Source organism: Diceros bicornis, chromosome 1 (assembly GCF_020826845.1).
Source record: "Diceros bicornis minor isolate mBicDic1 chromosome 1, mDicBic1.mat.cur, whole genome shotgun sequence".
Classification (NCBI taxonomy): Eukaryota; Metazoa; Chordata; class Mammalia; order Perissodactyla; family Rhinocerotidae; genus Diceros; species Diceros bicornis.
Genome location: NC_080740.1, coordinates 9,101,137 through 9,119,196, shown reverse-complemented (window position 1 = coordinate 9,119,196; position 18,060 = coordinate 9,101,137). Strand labels below are relative to the sequence as shown.

The 18,060-nt window shown below is 39.6% G+C and overlaps 1 protein-coding gene across 3 annotated transcripts in view; it reads right to left on the bottom strand.

Annotated features, from left to right (window-relative positions):
• Positions 1–18,046, bottom strand: part of MSH3 (mutS homolog 3) — a 176,915-nt gene extending 158,869 nt beyond the window's left edge. Inside the window, exons 1-6 of one of the 3 annotated variants that reach the window (XM_058523611.1) lie at positions 17,777–18,046; positions 16,180–16,300; positions 7,242–7,462; positions 3,763–3,996; positions 2,016–2,132; positions 1,503–1,620 (exon numbers count right to left, since the gene is read on the bottom strand). In XM_058523611.1, coding sequence (XP_058379594.1) covers positions 1,503–1,620; positions 2,016–2,132; positions 3,763–3,996; positions 7,242–7,462; positions 16,180–16,300; positions 17,777–17,983 — 1,018 coding nt within the window. In that variant the 5' untranslated portion in view covers positions 17,984–18,046. Of the gene's footprint in view, positions 1–1,502; positions 1,621–2,015; positions 2,133–3,762; positions 3,997–7,241; positions 7,463–16,179; positions 16,301–16,378; positions 16,454–17,161; positions 17,632–17,776 lie in introns of those variants that run through there. The other 2 variants (XM_058523690.1, XM_058523772.1) reach the window with 2 other exon arrangements.
• Between the last annotated feature and the right edge of the window lie 14 nt (positions 18,047–18,060).

Below are 18,060 nucleotides of genomic sequence, written 5' to 3'. Positions count from 1 at the left end.
CCTTATCTTCTCCAAGATATAAGGCTCATGACGACAGACAACTATCATCTTCTCACTTCCAAAGGGCCTAGGAGGTACCTCTGACCCCTTGGAAGCCTGAATATCAACCTTCTTCTCTACTTGGACAGTCCTAAGACTTGAATCCTTAACAATCCCATAATGTTTAATTCCACAAATCAAAGCATGCATACCCTAAAATAGTGTAAATTATATTCTTCCCTGATAGTGCCTAACAGCTCCCAGAAACAGCAAGAGAATTTTTAGAAAAGAAAACTAGAGAAGAAAACAGAAATATACGTGGTGTGTGTGTGTGTGTGCGTGTGTGTGTGTGTGTGTGTGTGTGTGTGTGTGTGTGTGTGTAGTGAGCCCATTAATTAAACTCTCAGGGAGAAAAGCTGATTTTGGACAAAGTCAGTCTGGGAACATCCAACTTGGGCATCAGTAGATACAAGCTATAGCAGCAACGAAGGAGAAGGGGGGGCACTGTTTTGAGAAGCAGACTTCAAATAAGAGACTCAAGTTCAGGAAAAAGGGACAATAAAATTACCAGGTTCTCACAGCCTCATCAGCTTAGAACAACACAGAGCTGTTCACAGTGTGGGGTCCACTCTGAGTGATAGCCGTTCCCTGTTCGTGGCATTAATGGAACACAACAGTCTTCAGAATTTGGGTAGAAGCTAAGCAGGACTCTAAATAAGCAGATTTGTCGTAAGCCATAACCGAAATATTACCTTCACACAGTATCATTTAGGACCTTATCCCTATTTATTCTGGACGTGCCCTCACTCCATAGTAAACATTTTAAAACACACCCTTATCTCATATTATACATAATTATTTAGTTTTAAAAAAATTGACAGAATTGTATGACTTTGTTATTGAAATCATTTTACTTCAAGTAACTCACTGAATTTATGAATGAGCATAAATTTGGGAACAATCACTGTGTATGCTGAGGATTTCTGCAAAGTAAGAAAGCTTACAATCCATTTTCAAAAATAGTAAAATTTTTTACGAAGCTAACAATTAATGAAGATGGTCTACTATTATGTTTTATAAACAGTTAACTGCCTGCTAACTTTGTAGTTTTCTTTTCTCATTTTGAACTTCATAGGTTATTTTTTAGGTCTCATCTTAGGAAGATCTGGAGGAGCTCGCAGGCCCTAGGTACCTAACCACCGCCCACAGGGGTCTAGGGAAGATGCGATTTCAAATCACTTGCTAACCTGTCATCACCTTCCATCAGGCTCTCTTTCTTCTTGTTCTTCAAGTATGACAAGCTCCCCTTTCACTACGGCATTTGAGAAATGCTTATTTCCAGCCATCACCAACCCATCCCTCTTCAGAAGCACACTGATCAAATGTCAAAGTAACTATACAGTCTCATCTCACCAAAAAGATACCCATTCAAAGAACAGTTTAAAAGAAAAAAAAACAACTTTGGTATTTAAAACAAAATCCTTGAAACATTGAAGAGAAAAATTCCTATTCAAAAAGGATATCTTCTCCAATAAGTGTAGATTTCGTATAAAGAGCAGTCAATTTCCGGGAAAAGAGAGAACTTTTGTTGTCCCCAATGGCCTTTAACGCTGCTGTTTCAGTTTGCTTCACAACTCCCACCTTCAACAAAAATAAGAAACATTGAATATCAAATACATGGAAATTTTTTTAAGAAAACATACTTTCAGATTTTAAAAAGCTAAATCTGAAACCTTTAAAGTAAACAAATTAGGCCGCAATGCCCAGATGCAGGGCTTAGGTAATAAGCACCACAAGGAGCTTGCCTATGTGGATGAACCACTGAGAAACACTATCACAGAGTCAAAAAAATTTTAGCCTAAACACTAACACGTTAAAAACTCATGAAGATATAAGGCTAATAATTACAACACACTTTCATTTCTCCGAAATGCCAAATTCCAAAACCAGTTACAGGCCACCACCTTACAAAACATGTTCTCACTCTCTGGAGGAGAATCCAATCCCCTGTCCCACAGGTGGAAGCCAAAGCTGACCTTATACCCCTTTGCCACAAGGCGGCGGACATGAACAAACAGTCTGTGGGTGGGTATGCTTGCCGTCATAAAGTTGTGATCTAAATGGCAATAAATATTGAGCTCCCGGGCTGCAATCTGAAAAATTAAAAACAAGAATGTCAATGAATTTCTGTTTCAGGATTCCCTGTGCGGTGTTTATTGACTCCGTTAAAAATCTGCAAGGTACACACTTAGGACCTGTGCACTTCTCTATCTGAGTGTATATCAATAAAAAGCTTAAAAGACATTCCCTATGTTGAAGCCTATGGTTAAATCTATTTTTGGCAGTTCCCATGGCCTAACCTCAGGGCCAACATCTGCATCTATAAACGACTCAGAAAAATATGACAGGCCTTCTTTTATGTCCTTAGATCTATCAAACCATAAACTGCTGAGCCTTCCCTACACAAGGACTATTCAACAGAGAGAGCACAGGCTGTAAGGAAATAAGAATTTGCTACATAGCACACGCAAATAAATGAAAATTAGGAGATACTACAAAGTACTATGAACCTACTTGGACAGTGGGCATCTTTGAGGTGGTGAGAAGAGAACCCCTTGGTTTGGTTAGCTAATTAATGGTGCATGAGTGATAGGAATGCAGAACCAGACAGCACCACCTGACTGTCTGCTTTCTTCTAGAAAGCACCATGGCTCAGATATTGCCCACTGGAGCCATGGAACTCTCATGCCTACACTTTCGCTCCCCTACCCCACCCATCTCTGCACTGAATTAGTTCATCACTGCAGGGTAGGAAAACATCAGCCTTTACTTTTGGTCAAGACTGAATTTATCATTTGACCTAGAGAGGAAGGCAGAGAACAGCATTTCCTCTCAACCCTTCACCTATAGGATGCCAACTACTCGTCTGTCCCTGTCCTCAGGAAATATGCTGACTCTGTTTCAAAGTCTAATTTCCTAACACAGAACACAGCATAATCTGAACTAGAGAACACCACTTTCCTGCCATAATAGGAAATTGGAAGAAGAAAGTTAATCAAGTCTTCACGTCCCATCCATGAGGCAGTAGATGTGTCACCTCATTACTCTCTGATGATGTAGGATGCAACCAGGCCTAAAACTATGGAATCATCACAATCATCCATGACTCCAACTAAGCGTCACCAGCAATACTTTCTCTAAACTTGCCCTTAAATGCTCAAATTCACTTCTAACCTTCTTAACTTGGGCCTACATCAAGTACCCAAAATTAAATACAAACCCAACTTAGACTAAGACAGCAAGATGACTGAGATATACAGAGAGACCTGAAAGCCTTCAAACACCTTCTGCTGGTGGCTGACAAAGTTAGTGTGCTCTTCTATTGAGACTTCACTATGTTCCCAGCTATGAAAATTCATAAATTAAGGTTAAACAGAGGAACTTCCATACATCTCAAAATTTTTTTCTTGCTTGAGTCTTCATTTGGAAACATAAATACATGATTATTCGCTAACTGATTCATCCCATCAACTTTCGATGGATGAAAGGTACCATGGAAAACAAGCACCCACATTCCAATAGGGACCCCTCACCTCCTTCCCCGAAAGTCTAGCACCAACCAAGTTTGCTTCTGTTTTAGTTTTTACTTTAAATGACAGCATTTTTAAAGGGTAATTGATCACATTAGCTTTTTCATAAGGTCAGAAAACGAAACAAAAATACTGGAAAATATTTGGGCCTGGACAAGAAAAACATGAAACAGCGTCTGAAAAAACAACTTACCTCTGCATCTTCCCCAAAGAATCTATACTTATATCCACATTCCACACACAAAATGGCATCTTTCTGCTGCTGCTTCATTTCCATGTATTGTAATTCTAACGGCGTGTAGATGCTCTTGGTCCGTTTGTTAGATGGCTTAGAATCAGAAGTCTTAGAATCAGAAGTCTTCTGCAAGTTTTCGTAACCCCCAGGTGATGATGCTCCAGAATGGCTGAGATCAAAAAGTGTCTTATCCTGGCAACCAAAATATTTTTATAGTTTGAAAAGTACTAACTATAATAATAGTTCCCAGAGAGAGAGAATGTAAATTCAGCACAAAGCTAACAATTGGTGAATCTTAAGTGAAAGGTTTACAGGAGTATACAGTATATTCAAGCAAATTTTTTTGTGGTTTGAAATTTTTTCAAAGTAAAACACTAAAAAAACATGAGCCAAACTAAACTACCGTATAATTATTTAAGCAAATTTTAAAAGCCTAAACATTTTAATGTTTTACATGCTTCTTTTTAAATTTGATTTCATTAAACCTATTGTAATTAACATTTTTCTTTTCATTATTCATTCCCAGGTACGTAAGGCACAAGAAAGTCAGCAGGCATAAATCTCTCTCAGCAGTAAGGCAGAAACACTTTAAATAAGCATACAAGCCGCTAAAGCTGCAATATTTTACATTTCCAAGCACAGTCTAAAAGATAGTATAACCCTTAAAGCTTTATTTCAAGAAAGAATCACGATTAGAACTTCTGGAACACATAAAGCACAAGATTACATTTTCAACATTAGTATTCCTGGTATCCTTACTTTCCCGTATGAAAACCATAATTAATTCCAATTCACAGCTTAGAGCAAATTCCTTGTACAAGAGACTTATTTACACAAGAAGTAAAATGAGACAAATTTTTAGGATAAATCCAACTTCTAATTAATTGCCACTGTGTCACTGCCAACATCTAAAACTTTACCAGCTATCCCTAGAATTAAAAATATGGTCTAGGGGCCAGCCCGGTGGCACAAGCAGTTAAGTACACACGCTCCGGTTCAGCAGTCCGGGGTTCGCGGGTTCAGATCCCGGATGTGAACCAACACACTGCGTGTCACGCCATGCTGTGGTGGCGTCCCACATAAAGTGAAGGAAGATGTGTACGGATGTTAGCTCAGGGCCAGTCTTCCTCGGCAAAAAAGAGGAGGATCGGCATCGAATGCTAGCTCAGGGCTGATCTTCCTCACCAAAAAAAAAAAATATGATCTAAAAAACTAGTGACCAACAGGGGAAGAAAAGAGAGAAAGAAAGGTCCTATATGGCCCAGGGAGGGCAACTCTACTCTGAGAGAAAGCCCAGAAACATGTACTTTACAGTTGCTAAATGTTTTTAAAAAATCAGCTTCACTAGGATGGCAGGTAGAGACGCAATTTATCTGAACAGTGTAGCCCAGCAAACTCCGAAGATCAGCAATAACAAGACAGTGAGGCCTGGAGAGGTGTGGCAAGAGAAAAGTGGGTCAATATATCAGAGTGGAGAATGTATTTGCTTTTACTTTTGATGGGGATTTTCTACTTTGTTTCCATGACTTTTATGTAAAATCCAGGAATACTACATATTAAGGAACTCAATATTTTAAAAAATATATTTCCTAGGAAAAAAAGTTTGTACTTTATACCTTATTCATATACAGAATGAGAGTAGGCATCCAGAAAAAAAGTTTTATCCAATGGGATATTAATAAATAAGTCAATCTGAATACTTGAGTATTAAGCAACTTTTTTCTCACCATTTGGGTGGAAATACTTCTCGGACATATTATACTCTTTTTCATATTCCCAGAGACAGCATTCTGAACTCAATATAACATTGTCTTTAAAATTCAGGGTGATCAGAATAATAAAATGGGAATTTCAGGACCAAACAAGACTTTGGGGGTTGCTGACCCCCACACTAAGGATCCCAGACCACTGGGCATTTAAGTTCATTCATCTGTGTCCTTCCACGCCATCAAATAGTCAGCTATCACTTGTAGTAATATCCACGTACTACTTCTAGGTGTCCCTTCTAACTGGTTACTTCTAATTTGCTGTGAATCAGAAATGCCAAGTAGGTCATTCTATGTTTAAAGCAATAGTAAATAAGCTCTCATGCGGCCCTGGGGTAAGTTGTCCAATTAAGAAACGAGCTTTAATAGACACATTTTTTGACCTCTATTCTTCATGACCACTACACTCAGGCGAACTCCTTCTAAGTAATAAGAGATTAAAAATGAGAACAAACACACTTTTTTTTCCTGATGATCTAAGATAAGTCAATGGATCTTAGTCTTGCTGAAGGAGTTGTTCATGATCTGGACTTTGTGGGAAGGAGTGTGAACTTCTGAGAATTATACACAAAATTTTGTTGGTCTGAGTATTTTTCTGAGGAAAGAGTCTACAGCTTTCATTACATTTAAATGACTCAAAAAAAAAATGTTAAGACTATTTCTCTAATTCAGTGGTTCTCAATCATGACTACAGATTAAAACGAGGGCTTTTAAACGATATCCATGCCCAGTTCTTATTGAACACCAATTAAATGTGATTCAGAGGAAAGGTTCTTGCTAAGGGTAATTTTTAAAGTTCTACAGGTGATTCTAATTTAAAGCTGGGCTGAGAACCACTATTCTGAATTGTAGATTTGACTGATGGAGCAAGAGTTAAATGCCATGATTTTGTAATGATGAAAAACATTAATAAATCACAAAACAGTTGAAGTAAAGAGCCATATTCATTTGGTTTAGCTTCGAATTTACTTTATATCAGCCAAGATTTCAAATGAAAACCTCAAAACATCCATATATGTTGTACACCATGATTGTCCAGGTTAATCACGGAAAACAGGAGGAGGACTATAAGAAACTGTGCTTGGGGCCGGCCTGGTGGCACAAGCGGTTAAGTGCACGCACTCCGCTGCGGCGGCCCGGGGTTCGCCGGTTCAGATCCCGGGCGTGCACCAACACACCGCTTAGCAAGCCATGCTGTGGCGGTGTCCCATACAAAGTAGAGGAAGATGGGCATCGATGTTAGCCCAGGGCCAGTCTTCCTCAGCAAAAAAAAGAGGAGGATTGGCAGATGTTAGCTCAAGGCCATTCTTCCTCACAAAAAAAAAAAAAAGAAAGGAAAAAAAAAAAAGAAACTGTGCTTGTATTAATAATCAATAAAGAACCCCCCCAAGTCAACAGCTCCTAATCCAGGCTGAACCTCAGAATTACCTGAGAGGCTTTTGCTTTGTTTTGTTTTAGTATAAACCAATTCATCCCTCTTTAACACACAGTAAATCACAATCTCTAGGGATTTAAAAATAAAATAAAATAAAAAGCAAAAGCTCCCTCAACTAATTCAGATGATCAGCCAAGTTTGGGAACCTCTGCCCGAAGTGAGCCCACAGAACAAACGGCACTTCAGAACCTCCTATCCTGGGCAGTAGGACATTCATCTATGTAAGCGTTACATACCTTTCGACTAGTTTGAGATTTGGAATCTTCAGAAGAAACTGCATTCTTTGCACGCAGATGACTGATATCGTCAAAATCAGTACACTTTGGCAGAACTGCAAATCTCTCCTTAAGAGGCTCTGTCTGGGCTCTATTTTGAGGAAGGGCAGAATCTCGGCAGAATTCTTTCAATTTTTCCAGAGACTTTAAAACAATCTTGGTCCTCAGACATTTCTTTGGCTCTTTGTTAGCAAATCAGAAGAAAATATAACAATAGCATTTTGTCTCATTATGTCGATTCATAACCAGCATAGGATTTTTAAAGAGGGAGCTTCTCACGAAAGCAATAAACCTAACTATAACGTGATAAGGAAATAAAAAAACATTGGGTTTAGGGGCAAGATGACATATTGAAACATGCATCTAATTTCACTTAGTCCTGAAACCCCATTAAAACTACAGCAGCGTTTTTTTTTTTTCTTTTTTTCTTTTTTTGGGATATAAGCCCATAAGGACAGAGAGAAAAAGAGAGGTGACAACTGCAAATGAAATATCTGAGGCTAGAAGGACAAATGAATGAGTAATAATCAATTTAGCATATCTGAAAGCCAAATCCTAAGTCAGTAGTGAAGAAAACCAAGAACCAATCCTGTTTTACAACACAAAATGCTTAAAAGGCTTAGGAATTAGGGCACCAGTCCCTCTGGAAATGGAATAAAGGGACGCTCTAAAATAAAGAGGATTGCTTCAAAGCAATTTGATTCCTAGACCCCTACCCCACTCCAAGCTCCAGGGCAGCTGTCCTTCCTCCACCTCAGGGGAGGACTGGAGATTTCTCTGGAAAAGGCAAACAGGCACAATTGAGATGCAGTACTGTGCCTAAGCCCAAATAACGGGAATACAGCCTTACTGCACGATGAGAAACCCAGCCTCTTGTCACCAGCTCAGAACACAGGCCGCCAGACCTCTCTCCTCCAGGCAGGAGTTGTGAAGACTCCAGACTGGGGAAACTGACAAGCTCAATGGGAAAGACCTAAAGATACTGACACCAGCGGCTCACCAAGGAAATCAGATTACCACCCCAGACACACCTGCTTTCCTGCCACCACAGCTTTGCTGACGCTATTCTTTCTCCCTGGAATGTCCCTGACTCCCATTTCCACATGTCAAAGTTGTACTCATTCGTCAAGACTCATCTCAAAGCTACTTTTCTCGTGAAACTCGCTGCTAATTCCTCCAGCTTAAAGTCATCTTTTCTTTGTCTGTGTTCCTATAACAAGATCACATCTCTCTATAGCACGCATCATAGTCTGCCAATTAGCAGTTATTCACAAGCAAGCAATCCGTAAAAGAAGAGAAACTCTCATTTACTAGAGATCTACTGCATACATTATTGCCAGAATATGCCAGAATACATTATTTCACCCTTTAAAGCAATACTACTAGGTAGCTACTATTAAATATAAGGAAACTGGGACTGCCTTTGTCATTTCTTACCCTCCCTTTTAAAGCAAAAACACTCTGAGGGTAAGAGTTGTGTTTTGTTCATTTCTAAAAGTTTAAAACTTATCATTTTTATATTTAAACCATTTTTCAGATATATACTTTATCTTTTCTCCTGTTAATCTCATAGCTAGAAAAATGTATATTTGAATCTCTTTTCAAATGTATATATTCACCTTATTTAATACTACTCTCCCCTTTTCAAACGAATTCCTGAATCACTCCTCAAAAGTATATGTAAGTTAGTATATTAGACAAGGATTTCCCTCCTATGAATATAAAAAAACTTCCCCAGGATGGGGGTGGGTGCAAACCTCGGGGCTGTACTCACGTTAAAAAAGAATATCTAAAACTGAAGTGTTAAAAGCTGAAGTCAAGTAGCTAGCGACTCTTCTGGCTGGTGGATGCTCCTCTTTTCTTCTCATTATTTTTTAAAGTAAGCAGTAAAGTTTATATATCAAAAACGTCCATGTCTATGGCCTTATTTCCACAAACTTCAGGGCTCACTTGGCCAGATGTGGAGCACTGTGGATCTCGGGACAAGACTTAGAGTGTGTGTGGTAAGATCCCTTGATGGCTTACTATCGTGCCCTCCTCCTTACTACCCTTCCCTACTGCCCTACCCTACTCCCACCACTACTAAGTAAGATTCACCACAAAGCTCCCTCCCTGAGCTGCTGTCAGTTCAGAACGGCTTACGTCAGCTCAGGTCTGATCCTGGATTGAGCCCATGTCTGTCTCACCTCTCTGCAACACTTCCACACCTCTTAAAATTTTGTTTTCGTTTTTCCGGGTGCCCAACTTTCATCCTTAGGCTAGACTGACTTTCTGTGTGTGCTCCTCAGCTCAAGAGTCAAGAAGTGAGGCACCCCACCTTGTTCATTTATGTTAAGCCATTATGATTCCTGAACTAAAAAATATAGTAAGAGAAAGAACTGGTACACAAGAAATGACCCAAAATTACAGTTTTCTCTTAATGCTCCTAGAACCATCATACCTTGACTCATCTAAAAGAAAACTGGGGAATTATGAGCATGTTATCTGTGAGAAGAACAAAGCTTACAATGGAAAGACAAAATCTTTCATTGCCTCCCTCACAGATACCTAAGAGAGGTTTTAAAACCTCAAAAGGCCTTCAAGGGGGAAAAACAAATGGAAGCTTTCTCAAGTGAAAAGTCCCAAGAGCTACAAAAACCTTTATACCTGAGAAAAGACAGAAGCATAGCCCCAGTCCCTCCATTGGGACTTGAAAAAGAAATTGTAATCACTGTGAAAACCTGGCTCTTGGAAAAGTGAGTGCCCAATACACCTTAGCAACCTCCATCTTCTGCTCCTGTACTTAAAACTTCACTTGTACCAAGTACCAAGCCTTCATATTTCCGTCTCTGAAGGTGCCATGAGATGAACTACCAAATCTCCACAATATGAGATTAAGCCTTGGCAGCATCATCACTGAAGTCTCTGAGCCCTTAGGAAGACAAATCCTAGAAGTAAGGCCACTGGTTGCTGTCCCAATGATATTAAAGCTACCAAAAACTTCTCCCCAAGAATATTTCACTAAAATTAAGTCCTTCACTGTTTATGCCTTAATTTTTTGTGTACCCTAAATGGAAATACATCATAGTTACTTTCTCTCCTCAGAATAAGCCTAGGTTATGAAGGATCAAGGAGGCAGAAGAATTATCATATTTTAAATCAAGAATCTTGGGCCGGCCCTGTGGCTTGGTGGTTAAGTGCTCGCGCTCCGCTGCTGGCGGCCCGGGTTTGGATCCCGGGCACGCACCAACGCACTGCTTCTCTGGCCATGCTGGGGCCGCGTCCCACATACAGCAACTAGAAGGATGTGCAGCTATGACATACAACTATCTACTGGGACTTTGCGGGGGAAAAATAAATAAATAAATAAAATTAAAAAAATAAATAAATAAATCAAGAACCTTAATCTAGAAGGAGGCACTGACTAGATGCTGAAAATGGAAATATGTGTCACTATAAACAGATTTATTTTAATGTGTAAAGTAATCTATTTTATAGATAAAACAATTCACTATCTTAAAAAAAGGAAAAAAGAAAAACCTTTGGAGTGTTACAAACATATTATACGTCTGCTGAATTAAATACAATGTTCAGGCAAAACTAATCTACTCTGGTAGAAGTCAGGATCGTGGTAATCCCTGGAGGAGGGGAGGTTGTGAGTAGGAAGAGGCACAGAGAAGTTTCTGGGGGTCCTAGTAATGAGGTTTCTTGATCTCAGTGATGGTCACACAGGCGACTTCAGTTTGTGAAAATTTATCAAGCTTATGATTCTCTATATATGTTAAACATCAGTGAAGAATTAAAAACAACAACAACAAAAAAATCAATGTTCCTCAGTCTCAGGGTCTCAAGAATTGTCTGTTTGGAAAGACAACCTCCAGCCAATGTTTTTGAGAGCTTAAGCTCAAAAGAAGATATTTAAACTCAGGCAGATAAGAATAAGATATAAGCCAAGGAGGCGAGGGTCTTACAATGAAAAATAAATAAATATAAGAGGCAGTTTCAAATCTTGCCTAAGAGCAGAAACCCAGGTAAGGGGCAGAACTTGGCTCTTCCTTAGTAAAAGACTTATTTTTAACCTCACTGCTTATTATTAAATTATTATTTATTAATAAATAACCTCACATTTATTTTTAAACATTCGTTCCAAATTTGGGCACGTTGTTTTAAACTGTAAAAGGTGATTCTTTTTTTAAAAGTATAAAATGAAAATGGAAAATTCATTGAATAAAATTTTATGTTTTACCCTGTTTGATAAGTACAGTCATTACAGAACACAAAATTGGGAATTTGGGGAATGGCATATTTGATTCCATGAATGAATCTGAATTCTTCATTATAAGTAGTCTTTAACTTTAGGATATGAACTGCAGTGTATAATAATTATAAACACTGATTGGTGTCTTTTATAAAATGGTTCTAGAAGGAACAAGATAACCTGGAAACTATATGAATTTAAGGCAAATTTCCATTTGAACTTTTTGGGTATGGTTTAAAGGTATAATATCTCATAGATTTTCCCAGGTTTTTCAAAAATTGTATTTTATTTTTATATACTCTGGCTGTATTTTATAAATCCTCATTGACTTTGGAAAGTCCAAATATATACAGCATTAAGATAATGGATATTTGCATTTATCAAAATGCTTCTGAGATAGAGTTCTACACTATGTTTATCTGTAATTAAAATAAGAATATTAATAAAATAAAAAGTCAAGTCTGACTTTTGACCTATGTGGGAGATTTTATCTATTAAAGATAGCCAAACCTATATATATCCCATCCGATATGCTCTTCCTACAACGTGATGCTGACACTCCGGCACTGAGAGGTGGGATCTGTGTCCTTTCCCTCAAGCCTAGGCAAGCCTTTGTAACCAAGTGGACCAACGGAGTACGAAAGAAGTGACACTCTGTGACTTCCAGAGCTAGATCATATAAGGCAATACGGCTTCTGTCTGGCTCTCTCGCAGGGTGCTCAACCTCGGCACCCAGCCACCACGCTCTGAGGAAGCTCAGACTAGCCCACACAGGGAGACCAGGGGTGTGCTGCAGCCAACTCACAGCGGCTCTTGAGAGGCAACTGCTAAATCCTCAAGAATTTTGTGAACCAGCTGTCAAAAACAGCCACTGTTAAAAATTAGGCTATATAAACTTACAATTAAACATATTATACTAAAAACAAGGTAGCAAATACTCAAACCTCATCACTTCTTGAAATCTGCTACATTTTACTATTATCTATGTTCCAAAGGTTATTAATGTGTATTGTCTGTATATGGTGGAAATACTACGTAATGGTGCTACTGCTATTATGCAGCCCGTCCCAAATCTAGAAAGTCAAGCCTTAGGAATGAAGCTACTCTAGACCTTCTCTTCCAAAGTTTAAAAACAATCCTTAAAAAGATCAAACTGATTGGGGCCACCCTGGTGGTGTAGTGGTTAAGTTCGCATGCTCTGCTTCAGCGACCCAGGTTTCACAGGTGCGGATCCTGGGCGCCAACCTACGCGCCACTCATCAAGTCATGCTGTGGCAGCATCCCATATACAAAACAGAGGAAGATGGGCACAGATGTTAGCTCAGGGACCATCTTCCTCAGCAAAGAGAGGAAGATTGGCAATGGATACTAGCTCATAGCCAATCTTCCTCACCAAAAAAAAAAAAGAAAAGAAAAACATCAAACTGATCCACAAAGGTTTTAACTGCTTGCCAGAACAAAGTCCAACATTCTTTAAAGAAACACAAAACCCAGCACACAACAACACAGAATTCAAAATATCCACGATCCAAACAATTAACTACTACACATGCAAAAGGTAGGAAAAATCAGTCAAGGGATACAGACCCAGAAATGACAGAGATCATAGAATTAGCATATAAGGACAAAAAAACACATGTTATAAATATGCTCCACATAATCAAGAATGTAAAGGAAAACACGAACATAAAGAGGAGCAAAATGGAAGATTTTTTTTCTTGGTAACAGCTTTACTGAGATGTAATTCGCAAAGAGAAAAGGGAGATTTTTAAAAAGAACAGAACAGAACCTCTATAGATGAAATACACAATATCTGACATGAACATTTCACTGAATGAGATTTATGGCAAATTAGACACCACAGGAAAAAAAAATCACTGAACTTGACAACATAGCGGGAGAACTGATCCAAAATGAAGCACAAGGAGAAACAAGACGGGGAACGAGCGAACAGAGCCTCAGTGGCGTGAGGGACAACGCCGAGTAGTCCAGTAGCCCTGTTAATAAGCTTCCAGCAGAAGACGTGCAGGACACAGAAAGAGTACCCGAGGAAATAATGGCCAAAACCCTCCAGATTTGATGAACACTATAAACCCGTGGACCTAAGACGCTTTAAATGAAATCCAAACAAAATTCAAAAAAGGAAAGAAAGAAACATTTTTTTAAATACTAGACTAAGGCCCATCAAAACCAAATGTCTGCAAACCAGTGATAAAGAGAAAATCTTAAAAGCAGCCAGAGGAAAAAAGACGTAGTAGGGAAATCAATACCCTATAATTAAAAAACACAAAAAACACCTTGATGACACATATGCTAAAGATTAAGAACCTTTGAAGGAATACTGTGACTCATTTTCTTCTCAAATATATGACTTTTCCAATGTATATACTTGACCTAGTTTACTGTGACTTCTCTTATTCTAGAAATATATCTTTGAATCTCTTTTCAAATGTATGTTTTACCTTGTTTATTATTATTCCCTGTAATTTTCAAAATGCATACTTAAATCACTTTCCAAATGTATAAAGTTTCCTCGTGAGTATAAAAAAGCTTTCTTCCCCTGTGGATCCCCGTTATAAAAAAGAACTTGTAAATTGAAGAGTTAAGACCTGAAGTGGATCCATACAATGGAATCTTACTCAGCAATAAAAAGGAATGCAGTACTTTAGAGTAGTCAAAATCATTGACAGAAAGTAGAACGGTGGGTGCCATGGGCTGGAAGAGGGGGAATGGGGAGCTCTTGTCTAATGGGTATAGAGCTTTAGCTTTGCAAGGAAAAGAGCTCTAGAGATGGATGGTAGTGATGGTTGCACAACAAAATGAATGTACTTAATACCATAGAACCATACACTTAAAAATGGTTAAGATGGTAAATTTTATGTTATGTGTATTTTAACACACTAAAAAGAAATTAAAGCAAAATTTTTTTTAAAAAAAGGAAGGAAGTACTGATACATGTTACAACATGGATGAACCTTGGAAACATTATGCTAAGTGAAAGAAACCAGAAAAACAAGTCACATATTGTAAAATTCTATTTATATGAAATGTTCAGAATAGGCAAATCTATAGACAGAAAGTAGATTTGTGGTTGCCGAGGGCTGGGGGCGCGTTGGTGGAAAATGAGAAGTGACTGTGGATGAGTACAGGGTTTATTTCTGGGTGATAAAAATGTTCTAAAATTGACTTTAATAATGATGCTTGCACAGTTCAGTGACTATACTAAAAGTCACTGAATTGCACATGCTAAATGGGTGAATTATATGGTTTGTGAATTATACCTTAATAATTCTGTTATTAAAAAAAAAAAAAAACTGATACGGAGCAGTCACCAGCTTTTGACTGGTGGATGCTCCTCTCCTCTCTTCCTGAGTGTCATTTTTAACAAAACATTCCAAGGCTGCTGCCACATTTCCAACACTTTCCATCTTAGCCATCCTGTGTGATCCTGGGTCACCTATCACCCTCCTCTTCCTCTACAGAAGGAGGACAACAAGGGTTGTCAGGGAGAATAAATGAGCTACAAAAGCCACTAGAACAATGGCAGGCATATTAGTGGGTGCTCATTAACTGCTTGGAGAACTGACTGAAAAACTGAATAGATCAGGTCTGTGTACAATAATGAATTAAAAAAGGTAGACAACCCCAGCAAATGCAACATTAACACATGGTAAACTCTGTCAAGTCACGCCTCCTTCACAAAGGAGGAGGGAAAGCGTCTTTTCAGCTTTATCTTTCTCGTTAGCCGGATGTCTCCATTTCTACAGTTATTTCACACTAAGGCTTTCATGTCGACCCTAAATCCAAATTTTACCTTTTGAGGAGGGAGAGGTATCTTACACACTTGATCAACTGAGCTGAGCCTCTTTTTTTTTTTTTGCTTTTGTCTCATTCTCTTTACCTAATGTCCTGGGGATAATAAAGAAAGAAGCATTTTCTGTCTTCCCTTATCACAAATTCTCTGAGGCCAAAAACTAGAGGAAAATCTGCTCAGCCATCTGTATCCAACACCACCTCTAGGAGTTCAGGAGCTCAGGAACGATGGGTTTATCCAAAGCCTTTTAGTAGACAGAAAGAGCGGCTCCATGCTGAAAAAGGACAGGGTGGAGCCACACGTCCTAACACTGAACACTGTTCAAAACGTTCTGCTAAGTGGAAAAAGATAGCTGCAAAGGAGCATGTAAAGCATAATACAATTTATAAAATATGATTTTTAGTTAACTAATTTGTGATCTACGTGTGCACATATATATGTGTATAAAGAGAAAAACCAGGAAGAATATATAATACCCCCCAAAATTAGCAGTAGGCCTCACTGAAAAGGAAGGATTCTGGGGTCCTTCACTGTGTACCTTTTGCATTTCTGTGTCGCTTGAAATTTTTGTAACAAGAATGCTTTACTTTTATAATTAGAACAAAAATTAGCTAGAGAGAATAAAAGAGAAAACTGGCAGAACTCCAGCCCTTACCTCCACTCCCCCAACCTCCTACACACACCACCACCAATCATGGAGAAGCCACTCGACTCAAACACAATGGGGACCTTTCTTCACAAAGGAAAACACAGCACAACTCTCCAAGAGCCGCCTCTGCCCTCTGGAGAATGCAAGAATATCAGAGCCATGACTGGTGAGAGTGAAGAATCATTGCCACAGAACTCACCAGGGATCTCAGACATTACTGAATCACTTCCCCCTTTCTTTTCTTGGACTTTCTTTGCTTTCTTTTTAACAGGCCCATCATTCTCCAGTGGTCTCTTTTTACTTCTGTCAGCTTCTGCAACCTGTATCAGGAAGGTTAGAAAATGATGTGTTATCTCAAATCTCAAAAGTTGATGTATGAGAAATAATTTAAACCTCACTTCTGAATGACAGCAAGGTCCTTGCTATCCAGCCTTCACAGAATCATCTACATTGAGCTCTGGGAAGACCTACGGGTGAACTGTTTTACAAGGTGGAGACTGGCAGGTCATTAGCCTGAGCACCTCAACCCTGCTGGAATTATTTAGAACAAAGTCTGCTACCTTTCTATACTCAATCAGCCTTCACCTATCTCAAATTATATAATCAAAATTACCCTATTTATATATGTTAAATAAAATACATTTAAGAAAAAAACTAATATTTATTTAGGAAAGATGAAATTAGATAACAGATAATAATAATTAGATAATAAAAGAACAGCATCATCTTTGAAATGTTCATTGTAATTTATCTCTATGTTCACCACTGAAGATGCCACAAGATTATGAACTATTTGTTGGCAGGAAACCTGTCAAAAACCCTTCACCAAGTATCCTCTAAATGATGGGTGTAAAATAAAATCTTGGTGAATTCATGAAAACGTCAGAAAACAAGGACAAGAGAGAAGCGATCACTCCATGGAAGAAATGTAAATGAAGGGAACAAGATCTCGAAGCAGCCCAGCTGTGAGCTGCATTAAAACTCGGGAGGGTGGCTAAAAGCCAGTCTGCCACCCCCCCTCCATAGCCTCATTCTGAGAAATACTGCACCAGGCAGCCCCAGAGAGGGTGCACCCTTAGACTTTCCCCTGTGGCAATCTCCCCCGTAAAAACAAAACGAAAAATCCTCGTATTTTACTCAGTTGAAGGGTGGCAAGCAACAGGAAGAATGCAATGACTAACCATCACATCTGTTCCACCTTAAGAAACTTGACCCACCCAACCTATCAGAGTTCACAATCTGAACTACAACGGTGTAGTCACGGGGGTACTGCACAATGTAACTGCTTTTATGCATAGCCGCTTGAAATATTCAGAAATGCTGTTGCAGTCTTAAAGACCAGAGATTTAATGGCAGATTTCTGCTGGTCACCTAACCAAACACATATAAACAAGTTAAAGCTCCTCTTCAACCCTCAATCTAGAAAAAAAAAAAAAGAGGAGGGAGGACGAAGGTCAAAAGCTGTATCCTTTGCCCACAGGCCCCTATCCTCATCACAACGGGAGTCAGGAGACCCGGGTTTCCGTCTCAGGTCTGCCATTAAGAATCTATGCGACTTTAGCCTCAAGTCTTTCACCCCAACTGGAAACTAAAGCCTTTGAACTACAAGATGGAGGTCGGCCTCGCTCTTCCCGCCTTCTCCTTCCCTAGGGTCGCCCCTTTCTCCCCTGGGGCGTCATCTTGCCGATTCTCGCGAGGTCTCTACCTCCTCCCGCTCCACTCACAAGCACCGCCCCTGCCCACCTCGCCCCGCCCCTTCTCCCCGAGGGCCCCGCCCCATCCTGGACCAAACCCACCAATTGCGGCGGCAACTGAGGCGGGAAAGAGGACGCTAGGGGCGCCGCGGAGTCAGGGTCGGGGTCCGCCTTGTCGGCTGCGCCGGCGGGAGAGGAGGTGGATTTCAGGCTTCCTGAAGAGTGGAAGAATCTGCTCAAAACCGCTTGTCTTGCAGAGGCTGGGCCGGCTGCACCAGCAATGCCAGAGGCAGGCTTCCGGCGGGACATCGCGACGCCGAGAGTGACAGCCCAGGGGCAGGGCCCAGCGGGCAGCGCGAGCCCGCGGCCGCAAGTCCCGGGCGTCT